Here is a 13510-nt window from a genome sequence, read left to right as displayed (position 1 = left end):
AAAGCACCTCCGGTGGAATTCCAAATGCATCGTTGTTGACCGGCAAAGCCAGGCTTTGATTTATTGTTACATTCTGTTCTTTTTAACTTTCATCCCTTACCTCTTTTTTTTTTTTTCCTTTTTTTCTCTTTCGTGCACATACATCACAGACAGGGAACAGAGATTAGAAGTCATCGGTGATTTGAAGCTAGGATCCCAGTACTATAGTTAAAAGTAACACAGACAGTGAAAGCTCGACCAATGTTGGAAGGCCTTAACATCACTTAGTCACGTGATTTGCAAGGCAATTAAAACTAACTTGGAATAGGCCTCTTCTGCCAACCCCATGGACGCTGCCGTTTTTGGAACATGCTCGAATATCTCACTGAATCTCAGCGATTATACAAAGTCATTTTTGTCCAGACCTAGAGAGCCATTTCTGGTATCATTCCAGGAATCGCTTTTAGAAATCAGGAGGCAGTCTCCATGGAGACAGATAGATAGCGTTGGATACAGATTTATAGGATAATGTTGTGCTTTTTGATTCACCGGAGCGCTTCGAGTGCTTATTTTATAACCCAGGAATAATTGCTTTTACAGTTGTGCACTAAAAGTATTTATAACTATTGTTGTTGTCCTTTATGTAATTATATGCAAGAGAGACCAGGGATTGTTGGAACATGGCAATTGTATATACAATCAGTTCTTTGTTTTTGATGCCATCACATGTGTGGTGGAAAATTAGACAAGATAGGAACTTGCTGCCGTTTTGTTTTCAAGAAAATATATGTACTTGGAACACTGAAGAGGTCAAAAAACACAGAACTATGATTGGATAATCGAAATGTTTCAAGACGCTTCATGTTCCAGCTCGCCCAGGTCTCCAAAAGTCAATGTCATGATAGAGAGATCCATTGTTGCCAGAAGTGCAAGAATCATTTAAACCAAATACTTACGACCAGGAAAAAGAATATTTGCTCATTCTTTATGTAAAAAACTGTAAAATTCTCATTCTTTATGTAAAAATCCCTGGTGTTGGGCTAGCGGCTAGGGTGCCGGCTTAGGATCCAAGGATCCTGGGTTCGAATCCCGGTCGATCGCTGAATTAACGCCAGGGGGGTTGACTCAGCCTGTCATCCTTCCGTGGTCAGCTAATTGAGTACCAGTTCACTGGTAATTCCCTGCTTGTCGTTAAAGGCGGCAAAAAGGGTTGGCGTCAGGAAGGGCATCCGGCCGTAAAACATTGCTTCAAATAGGGGACCGAAAAACAACAACAACCACGGTTCCCGAAAAAGGCCAACCCCCGCTTTGCGGGGAAAAATGGCCTCTAAAGGTGGTTATTATTTTTTTATGTAAAAAAGACAGATTGAAAAATAAAATAACAATATTGTAAATATAGAAATAAGGATATTCATTTATTTGGATTGTTTGAGTCGATAAAACGAAGACCTGCTTTCCCTTCATGTCAGACAAAAAAGATGGAGCTCCTGTCATCTTGTCACTTAAAATGTTATCATAAAGCAGAGGTTCGGGTCATCTGTAGAGTCAATATCAAGTGATAAACGGTATCACAGATATTGCGACACAGTATTACAGGTATCATTAAACAGCATCATGGGTATCACTACACTGTATGACCATTATCACTAAATGGTATCACAGGTATCATTAAACAGTATCACAGGTATCACTAAACAGCATCACAGGTATCTCTAATTGGTATTACAGATATCGCTAAATGGTATCACAAGTAACACTAAACAGTGCATGGGTAACTCTGAACAGTATCACAGGTATCACTTCAACTGCATCACAGGTATTGCAACACAGTATCACAGGTATCAGTAAACAGCATCACAGATATCTCTAACGGTATTATAAAGCACAAACAGGTATCACACGCTAAACATCAACGGTCGACATTTTAACATCGCTAAAAGGCTGAAGGGATACATCAACCCTCATTAATCCGGACTACTATTATTCCCAGCACCCACTGTCGGATTAGCGAGATTGTCGGGTAAACGATTTTGCGGATTAGAGGGATAAAAAGAATGGCGGAAATCTGTTCCTGGATTTTTTTGGTCGGATAGCGAGATTTCCAGATTAAACGGGGTCGGATTATCGAGGGTCGACTGCATATGAAATGTTGAACTTGTATCGTAATCTCAATGATACATCAATCACATTGTCCTCATGATCAGGTAGCCTAATTGTGGCCAAAATATTTTGGGTCAATTTGGACGTGTTCTCTGCACTGAAAACCCCAGGAATTTTAACCAATAAAAACTGCACAAAAATGCTTTAATGCTAAAACATCTTCAATTGGATATTTCAAACCTCACCGGGATGCGGTTCTGGCAGCGTATTGTTATTCCATGTGGGAATTTTGTTTTCCTGGGTCAAGTGGTACAAACATGTCCGGCCTGAATAAATTCATTCATTGGTAGTTTGGTAGGTGATTGACTATGTGAGGATTTGAAAAAACAAAATAAGCGGCAGGGCGATGGGATTTGAACAAAGATGAGATGAGCAGGTTCTTGAAAGACAAGAGCTGGGTCTGTGCCCTTGTTACCAAGCTGCCAGGTGTGGCCGAATAACAGTGAAGACGTAGTCCCGCAGGTGAAGGCTGGTATCCATCTGCATCGGCGGACAGGTACACCAATATATGGAATAAACCAGAAGTTGATCGAGGTATACTAGCCACCATGGGAAGCAAGGAGATGACGTTTCAGGTGCTGAGTACGGTGAGAAAAGCGGCGCCATAGTTATGACGTCGCTGGTACCCAGAGTATCCCAGGAAGTGACGACAGTGACGGAACTTTCCCCAAGCTCAGTGGCTAAGTGTTTGTCTCGTCAGTGTGTCCTTGTGTGGGTGTGTCAGTTCTACTATGAGCCTTAGCCCATGTATTAAAAAAAAAATAAAGGTGTTAACGCACCATCTCCATAACAAAATAACCTGCCCAGGTGCCTTCTGAGCATTGTCAGGAGGACGTTGGAGGAATATACCAGACTGTCTGGCACCGCAGCATGCACCCCCCAAAATGGAGATGCAGTGGGTCTCAGTTTACCGGAATCTGATCCTCGGGAGGATTTTAAGGTTAACAACCCCATCCTCCCCACGGACGGGAGTCGTTAACTCTCTTTTTCTGCGACGAAGGGTTAATTCCCGAAACATCTGCTTCCCCTTGCTTCCCACTCTGGTTAGCATACCTCGATCAACATCACATTGATTTCATCCATCTTGCCAGAATAAGGTTCAGGTTCATTCCTTATGTCATTTTCTAATTTCTCAATCACCGCATGATTGTTTTGTGTTAAGTGCTTCAAACGGTTCCCCTGAGTCTTAATGTCAAACATGAAATTAGAATTAATAACAGACTGTCAACCGAAGCTCTGTACCTTTGTTCATTTTTTAATTTGAATGCGTAACACTTTAAGAGCTACATCACATAATATGTGTAAACACAGTCCGTGCGTGGCAAATCCACCCACGTAATTGCTCCGCTCTCACACACCCTGCTCCTGCCACTAGTAAACACAGTCTGTGATAGGTGCACTAATTAGATACTAAAACACATTAACCAATGACATTTGCTGCAATTTTGGACAGACTTGAACACGTCCACCTGGTCAAAGTCACCGCTTGCATTCGATCTGCTCAGACCATCAGTTGTTATGCAGTACAGAAAATTGAGAGATATTTCCCTGTCTGACATCTCACTTTTTTTTTTACTTTTTTATACTTGGGCTAAGGCTCGTGATAGAGCTGACACACACAATTTAAATTTCAGGTAAATTGGATGAAAAATGACGATTTTAGGTGATGCTGACCTTTAACCTTTTGACCTTTTGACAAAATAATTTATTTGTCTCTCCATAGTATCATAATAAAGCTTTGTTAAAAAAAATTGATGACAAAACACAAATGGTAAATTGAAATTTCAGGTCAATTGGATGAAAATTGATGATTTTATGTGACGCTGACCTTTGACCTTTTGACAAAATTAATAATTTGCCTTATCTGCATTATCATAATAAAGCTTTCGTGAAATTTGATGACAAAATTCAATTGGTAAATTGAAATTTCAGGTCAATCGGATGAAAATTGATGATTTTATGTGCCGCTGACCTTTGACCTTTTGACATTTTGACAAAATTATTAATTTGCCTTCTCCGTATTATCATAATAAAGCTTTGGTGAAAATTTGATGACAAAACTCAAATGGTAAATTTCAATTTCAGGTCAATTGGATGAAAATTGATGATTTTATGTGACGCTGACCTTTGACCTTTTGACAAAATTATTAATTTGCCTTCTCCGTATTATCATAATAAAGTTTTTGTGAAAATTTGATGACAAAACTCAAATGGTAAATTGAAATTTCAGATCAATTGGATGAAAATTGATGATTTTAGGTGATGCTGACATTGAACCTTTTCACCTTTTGACAAAATTATTCATTTGGCTTCTCCATATTATCATAATAAAGGTTTGTTAAAAATTTGATGACAAACATTTAACACACACACACACACACACACACACACACACACACACACACACACACACACACACACACACACACACACACACACACACACACACACACGAGATAAACACTTAACGCAGCCACTGAGCTTGGGGGAAGTGCCGTCACTACCGTCCCTTCCCCGGATACTCCAGGTACCAGCGACGTCATACCAATGGTGCCACTTTTCTCACCGCACTCAGTGGGGAATTTCCTTTTTTATATTAAAAAACGCCGCTTTTCTTGAAAAAAAAAATTCCACAAAAATAAAAACATTTAGGGTCAAGGCTAAGTTGGGCGCCACTTTAGTCGACACAAGGCCGTTGCGGCAAATTACAGGAGTCAGTGGATCCGATGAAACAGATCAGGGCCCACATGCATCTGGGTCCTCAGAACTGTGGGTGGTGCTCCATTAGACAATAGGTCAGGCCGGAGAGCCTTCTTCAGGAATAGATTTTGCCAATGTGCGGCTCATTGGCAGTGAAACCATGCAAGCTGGCCTTCTGACCACCATTGCCTTTCCCATTAACCACACCACACTGTATAAATGTCAGACGGCAGCATGACGTGACGTGGCATAAAGGCTAGAGCAGGAGGATGACAAACAAAGACAAAAGGCCTCACCTGACTCCTATGTTTTACGGTGTAGAAAATTGGAGTGGAGAGACTCTTGGATGCTGCGTTTTCATCACCAAGGAGTCTAATGGTGGCGGATATCACAGCCGAGCTCAGCACTCGGTCTTCTTCTCTGTGGCAAACTTTGCTTCCTGAGTTTCCCTCTCTCACACATCTATTGGGCACACCATAGAATGCAAGGACAACTGGGACATTGTAAAGCATTAACATGGTCATATTAACTCTTAGATGCAGACGTCAAAAATCCTATATAAACGCAGCCATTGGGCCTCGGAGGCCCAACGGATGTATTCGTGTAATGTTTTATTTATTAATTATTTTTTTATAGATTTTTTTTCTTTCAAATCCTTTTTCAATCCAAGCCGATGCTCATGGATGTGTATTTGCTCAGAAAATGTGAATCATTGATCCTATTAGTTGAAAGAATCCCATACAAGTAATGAATCTTTTTTTTTTTTTTTTTTTTGCAAATTTTTTTTTTTGGTTCCTGGTTTTTAAAACTTTTTTTCTCTAAAAAGTTGAGGCTCATGGAGGAGTATTTGCTCAAAAATATGATTCACTAATCCTTTTATATAGAATTTATATGTCCACAACTGTCAAAAATCCTACACTTATGCAGCCATTGGGCCTCGGAGGCCCCACAAATGCATTCGTGTAAATTTTTTAATTTTCATATTTTTGTCACTGAATTATTTGTAACCAAGTTATAGGAGCATATAATGAGGCTCATATCAAGAAAATAATGATATAACATAGTAGTACAACAACATTTATGCGGGGCCTCGAAGGCCCCAGGCCTGCATTCGTGTCAAATTTTCGGGTTATAAGTGAAGAATGAAGATTTTCCCACGAGCCTGAATGAAAAATTTTTTTATATCACTGAATTTTGTGTAACAACATGAAAGTCGGTGAAAATGAGGCTCATTCCAAAAAGAAAATTGTACAGCATAGTTTTTGCAACAAAAAAAAACTTTGTGGGCCTCCGAAGCCCAATCACTGCTTCCAAGGGTTAATGTGACCTTGAGCTAAAAGTCCGAATTGATTGGCACTATTCCTGTGCATAACAAGTAGCATTATGAAAGAGACAGGGCCAAAGACTTAGTTGAGGCGTGAACTCTACTTCAAAATAATGGATTTCCTTTTTGCTCCTGTCATCATGTTGCACTCCCATAATCCCTCTCCCGTGCATCCTCCAGAAATCTCTTTTTTTTAAACCACTTCCAACATCAAAACTAAAATCTTATTAATGCATGTCCTATCAATGAACCCCTTGCACAGCCAGGTTGCGAGAAGCAATTGGAACTAATTGTAGAATTAATGGAGCAGATGGCACAGATAAAAGTAAGAGGAAATTGTTTCACACATGAGCGACTGAAAATGGAGTGCAAGCATTCCGGTATATTCCACATGGATTTTGTACTTGCTTTAAAGAACAATTGGCAGGTTTGGGGATTTTGAGTTTATGGACGGGGTAACGTGAGCAGATAAGTGAGGGAAATGGGCTTGTACAGCAAGTGCTGGTTTCAGAAATGAATTCTTTATTGCTTAACTCGTTTGATTTGCCCGTATTTGGTGAATGCAGACATATGGACGTCGCCGATTGCGTGCAGATGCAAATGCCATTCCAGATTTCCTGTAAATAACTCGATTTTAAAGTCATCATAGTTTTGGCTCACATGCAAAAAAAGTCATCTCCAGGCTCATTGAGATTCAAAATGTCAGAGCATTCCGCTCACTGGTCTCGCAACCCCCACTGACATTTCCAAAGTGAGCCACTCACCCAGTGAGACTTTTTAAAGGATCTCCACCACGGTCTTCCCATTCAGTGGTAGTTTGCTTTACATCGATTGTACATACATCCTGGGTAGCAGGGTAGCAGTTTTTCAGCTACCCCAGGGAGTGACGTCCCTGCCCTATGCGAGTCCCTGGCCCAACTGGCTGCGGCTGAAAGTACCTGGTATGGGCCCCTTGTCCAGGGTAATGGATCCCCACTTCCTTGTGGGGGAAGCCCCTTTAGGCTAAGGCTATGAAAAGGACAGTCAGGTATCAAATCGCACCTGTAGGTCAGTGCTACATCGTGGATGAAGGTGCCCATGAAAGTCAGTGGTGGCACCAATTTAGACATCACTGCACAGCATCTGCAGACAGCTGTGTCTACTTAGGACATCAAGGGCAGGCATCATCACACCGATGATCTGGGCAGTCTGCTGCGCCCATGTGCATTTACTGCACCTGCAGCCAACGATGCTCATAGGAGAGTGGGAGAGGGATAGCACACCCCTCTATCACTTTAAACACTTCTCTGTGCGGGGTTTTCCCTTCATTGGCACCTGCTCACCACCCATTTTTACCCATACAGCCATCGCACAGCACACAGCGCTTAGTGAGCACGCCAACGAAGGGAAGAGGTTCGGTGAAAGCGACGACTCACACCATCATTGTTTGTCCATCCAATGAAAGTCCAAACTTTCAGCACGAAGGAGAAATTATAACTTAAGCGATGATTGTCGGTGAGACTCTGAATCCTAATTAAGCGATTTTGATTTTTGAAATTTTTTTTTGTGTGTCTGAGCCAAAACTACAATGACTTTAAATCGAGTTATTTACAGAAAATCTGGAATTTCATTTTCATCTGCACACAACTGGTGCCGTCCATGTGTTTGCATCCACCAAATATGGATAAATCGAATGAGTTAAGCAATAAAGAATGCATCTCTGAAACCAAAACTTGCTGAACAAGCCCAGTTCCCTCACTTATCCGCTCAAATTACCCCTTCCATAAGTTGATTCAAAGTGCTTTTGAATCGCTTCAATTCTGCAGGTAATTTTACACCTTCATTGCTGGATTCCATTATGGTTCGTCAAGCTAGCTTTTTGTTCTTTTACAAGAGCGAGGCTCAATGAAGAGCAAGGTCATAGCAACAGTGGAGTAGCGGGGCAAAGAATTGGCACAACCAGAAAGGGGATAAACTAACAGGAAAGTAAGAGGGTTGGGTTAATAAGGGTCTTCTAGGTTACTTTCATGGTGCCTTTTCTGCAAATGGCACAAGGACCAAAAAAAAGACCTATAAAACATTCCGCAACAAGTTTCCGTTGTTGATTTCAATTCACGAATCGACTAATCCAATGGAAATCCCAAAGCAAGTGACTTTTCCGGTACTTCCTGGTAAAGCTCAATAGCTAGCAGACTTTTGTGTACTGTGAAATGAGTCACCCTTCCCCAGTATATGGGGTTCCTGAAACATCTATTTAAACCACAAAGCAAATCTTTTATTGGTATGAACATTTGGGATTTGTTTAAAAGTGTATCGATGGATTCTGGAAGGCAGGTTCGCTTGTTAGGCAAAAGTCAAAGTGTGAAGTGTTAAACTCACAAACTCCTTCTCCTCTCAGTCTGGGTCCCTCTGGAGTCGCCGGCTTGGGATGAGGTGAGCCGGGCCAAACTGCTGTACCTTGCACTTATAAGTCCAACATACTGGTGACCTGAAACAAGTTTCACTGCAGGTTACATTGTGAGCTTCGGAGGTCGTCAAGCTCTTTGTGGATCAACAAGGAATTTTCGTACATTGTATGCTGGGATAACAGTTCATTCAGAGACTAGCAAGGTAAAATAAATGTGAGAGGCAAAAGTCACACAACACACAACAGGCAATTTAAGGCCATTTTCCCTGCAAGAGCAGGGGTTAGCCTGAGAGGCCAAAGTCAGAATTTACTATATACCAGGATCTGGACATAGAGGACTGAACAGCTCTGTGTCCAGGAGACCTCATATTTACCTTACATTAAACATAATAGCAAATAATACATACTGATAAGACTTATCTGACTCTTTACTCAAGACATTGTTCAAAAGCACATGTTACCAAATAGTGCTCCAATGTATAAATGAACAAATGAACTGCCCCCCTTTACAAATACAACAAGAAAGAGCAATCAGAGATTGCAAACCCTCACCAGGATGTATATTTTCAGTGGTTTCTAAGGCTTTTGTGTTGGCAGCAAAACAAATATGGCGGCCGAACCACGTGACTGATGACGTAATCATTTTTTTCTCCACCAATTTATGTCGACATGACACTCAAGAAATTTCATCTTGATAGGATGAATTTTATACTTGTCGAATTATGACGTCATAATGGAGGCACCTATGACATCATCATTAACATATTTTATTCCCCATGGAGAGTTCTTTACAATGAGCCATGTCTCAATTTTTTCTATTCAGCGCTTTCGGAGATATAGAGGTGCGATGTTTTTCGGTTTTTCCAAGATGGCGGCCGAACCACGTGACCTATGACGTCATAATTATCATTAAAAAATTCTGCAGGTGGCGTTGCACCTATGGTGAAAATTTCCTGTCAATCGGACCAACTTTTGCAGAGAAAATCGTATTTATTCTGTGCAGACAAACAAACTGACTCAAATACAATACCCTCTCCTCAGGCGAGGGTAACAATTATCGAGTTACAGGCAGTCCCCGAGTTACGAACGCCCGACTTACGAACGCCCGTACTTACGAACCGACCTCCGTAAAGCCTATGATTTAAAAAAAGAAAAAAAAAATTAAATTTTGTTTTTTTCTTTCTGTATACAGAATCGAGGCTCGTGAAAGAGCTAACATTTATCACACAGAGGAAAAATCAAACAGACACACAAAGTATATAATAAGGGGAGCGGTAGACAAGAGAAATATGAGAAAAGCTCTGTTCAAGCCACCCTTGATGTTTACTTTAAGAAAATTGACCAGCACCAGGTCCATCCTCTCCAGCACCAGGTCCATCCTCTCCAACACCAGGCCCATCATCTCGGAGAGAGATATCAAGGTATGATTGTTTCAAGGTTTGCAAGACATCAATTGGAACGAGAGTAAGTGTTAACCTTTAATCATTATCTTTTCTTTTCTATCTAAACAGTTTAAGAAATGTTTCTTTCATGTTTTTTATACCTATAGATGTTTTAGGTAAAATATATACTATATACTAAGACAAACATTTGAGTAATTGACGCTAGATGTGAACCGTACGCAACTGTTCCGACTTACATACAAATTCGACTTACAGACAGACTTAAAAACGGAACTCGTTCGTAACCCGGGGACTGCCTGTATATGATTGGTTGAATCATGGAGGTCTCATACTTGATTGCGGCTTGATTTGAAACAAAGGTACACAAATCGATGAGATGCTACGAGTATGGTAACTCCAGTAAACAATGAATAATGGCATAATATACCACATACAACACAATGTCAGTTTGTGTGTTTGTGCAGATGTCTGTCCCCCTTCATAAGGGAAGGTTTTAAAGGCCAATATTTTAGCACGAATGTGTGTTCACTACAGTCTATTTTGGGGGGGGGGGGGGGGGGGGGGGGAACAAACTCAAAAAACCTTTTCCATAAAAGAGTAGTTATGTCTCTTTTATTGGAATTGTAGACGGTGGCTTGCAAACCGAGTCTCAAGGGCGGTGTACAGCAGCGTTTTTCTAAATAACAATAAATACAAGGTGCAGGGAGGTGAAATTTGCTGCAAGTGATGTGCAACATGTGGGGACTAAACCGAGTGTTCATTTACGTCCACAGGATGTCAAATAAATAAAGAAGATACAAGCACACATGAAACTCGGCTGAGGCTTCAGACTTTGGCATGCTCAGGCTGCACCATCAAATATACTGTTCGACCTGTCAATTTTTAACAGACTTTTTATTAGTATGACATGTTTGTTGCTATTTCTTCCAAACGAGGCTAGAGTGTCATCGGTTGATTTGTATTACTAGTACCCGACTGCAAAGCCGCAATGAGCCGGCGAAGCCAAAGCCTCTTGCCACTATTTTACCCATCACTATGGCATCAGTAGGTTAGGTAGTTGGTAGTAGGTAGGTGTAGTAGGTACCGTACCTGGTAAGACTTGGTAAAAGAGAAGAGCAGACAGTCCTCCCCAATACCTACATACAATAAATGTCACAAGAAGCTTAAGGAAGTAACTATACGATGTGCTAGCTTAGGGCCTATTTTAAGATATTTTAACTGGGCTTAACATACGTTTTCACAGTATGTGTGTCGTCTTCTAACTTCAGTCGCTGTCAGGGCTGGTTCTCTCTGGGCACTGCGGCTTCCTCCACCAGAAGAAGTTAGCTTGCAGTAAGATCAGTGCCGACAGATCAGACGATAGCGCCGTTTCAACGGCAATGTGTGACTGTCGTTAATCAAACCGAGCTTTCTTTCTTTATGTAAACCGCTTATACCGTATTTTTGGCCGTGAAAAACTATCCCCGACGGCCGCGAGATTTCTAAAAAATAATTCTTCGTCAATTTTAGAATATTTGACGCCATTTTCACCCGCCGAAACGCGTAATGAGCTTTAAAAAAATATTTTTTCAAATGCTCGAATCTCATTTGTTCCGGTGTTTGGTGACGATTTTCATTGAAGATAACGAGGTTGGTTTTAACGTATTTTATTTACAAATGAGAGGTGCATTAGATTGTGAATCAAAGAAAGACGGGTGAAACAAACTCCTATTGAACTTTTTCGCAATTGTTTTATGCAAACTTCCGCATCCGGTCGATGGCGGCCTCCATTGTGTGATTTGGTTTTAGAAATATTTTTTCAAATGCTCGAATCTCATTGGTTCTCATGTTTCATGTTTGGTGACGCTTTTCGTTGAAGATAACCAGGCCCGTGCGGGCCGAGGTTGGTCTTAAAGTATTTTAATAATAAATTAGAGGTGCATACGATTGTGAATCAAACAAAGACGGGTGAAAGAAACGCCGATTGAACGTTTTTCAATTTGTTATGCATACTTCCGCATCCGCAAGATGGCGGCCTCCATTGCGCTTCGGAATTCTGAAGCCAAGGCATAATCTGGTTTTCGACATAATACGTACGCGTTTATTGACAACACCCGCTTCGCCGGCTATGATGTCTTCAAGAAGATGCTCCGACTGGGAGTGTCAACACGTGAGGAGCAAAGGGGTGTCATCCATCCATCTTCATAATTAATGTCATCTTCACAAGGTGGATGAATAACCACACAGTGAAGAAATGAAGTGTCTGAGGGCTAAACTTGTAACAAAATACCAGATATGAGTGAAAGATAACATAAACTTGCTTCATTTTCATGGATATCCTCATTCAGCAAGTATCACGATGGATTGCAGAATCGCATCATCTGGTTGGGAGATTACGGAACCCTGCAGACAGGGACTTCAAGACAGGTGAGCAAGTGATTAACGAAAGGAAATGAGTTATTGGCTATGTCCTCATGCCAACAGAAATCAATGAAAGTGGCAATAAGGACATGATGTCATTGGATAAGGTATGTGGCAATAAGGAATAATTAGTTTGCGGATGCCAAAGGGAGGGTCTGTCCCGGATGCCAAATACTGTAGGTACGCCCCGGCTGGGCAATGTATTTTGTCAAAAATCTAGGTTGTAATAGAGAGCTTCGTAAGCGAACCTCTATGGCAATTGCATGTATATGTAAATCCATTCAAAATTTCACTGTCATTCCCCTTTCCCTTGGGAACAAAATTTCATGTTGTCATTTCAAATGTCCCTTCCATGATCCGCCATCTTGCCCCTTCCATGATCCGCCATCTTGCTCACGTGACCTTGCTTTGGTCTGGCGCGACCGATAAATTATTTTCACCTGCTGATTAAAATCAATAAATTACAATACAGTACTGTACAGAACGGATTTTGAATTCGAAACCACTCATCATTTACGTCAGCTACACCTACTTCAGTTTTCCGCCAGCTACACCGACTTCATTTATAATTCTAAGCCCAAGATCAAACAACCTAGCCTAGCTCGGCCAAGGCCTACAGATGTTTGCGAGGGCTGCGTACTCGATCGACTGACCATTGTCGACGAAGCTCTCTCTACGCTATGCGTATTTTTATATTAAAATTATAGTTTATGGTGATGTTTTGCCATTCTCATTAATAGCTGAATTTCTTTGTCATGCTTTGAAGAAGGAGAAGAATAAGCACTAATGCTTTGTTCATGCTGTTTCTCCATATTTTGTTTGTTTGCAATTGCAATAATTAAATTAGGACAAATGGGAATAAAGTTGAACTTGAAGCATTGTGCAACTTTAAAAACATCCTATCCTAATGAGGTGTGAATTAAGAAGACAGTGCAGAAGGAGGAATGACAGCCTTGTTTCCATAAATACATTTAGTTATAAGAATCGCTAATATCTGAAATTTTTCAGATTTTACTCCAGATTTCAATACTTATTTAATGTATGGGATCCAATAGATCTCGATTATATGCTTCAATTAGTCCATGCCAGTAGATAGTTTTTCCAAGCCAAGGCACGTTGAAATAGGCTGAAACAAAATTTTCGGCATAAGAACCCAGC

The 13510-nt window shown here is 40.8% G+C and overlaps 1 protein-coding gene across 1 annotated transcript in view; it reads right to left on the bottom strand.

Annotated features, from left to right (window-relative positions):
• The window catches only part of ADGRD2 (adhesion G protein-coupled receptor D2), a 288081-nt gene that overhangs the window by 174104 nt on the left and 100467 nt on the right, over window positions 1–13510 (bottom strand). Inside the window, exons 12-13 of the mRNA XM_078784001.1 lie at window positions 8522–8630; window positions 5136–5301 (exon numbers count right to left, since the gene is read on the bottom strand). Of these exons, the coding sequence (XP_078640127.1) occupies window positions 5136–5301; window positions 8522–8630 (275 nt within the window). The remainder of the gene's footprint in view (window positions 1–5135; window positions 5302–8521; window positions 8631–13510) is intronic.

This window comes from Myxine glutinosa, chromosome 8 (genome assembly GCF_964187855.1).
Source record: "Myxine glutinosa chromosome 8, kmMyxGlut1.1, whole genome shotgun sequence".
Taxonomy (NCBI): Eukaryota; Metazoa; Chordata; class Myxini; order Myxiniformes; family Myxinidae; genus Myxine; species Myxine glutinosa.
The sequence above is the reverse complement of the archived record's forward strand: the minus strand, read 5'-3'. Positions and strand labels throughout refer to the sequence as shown.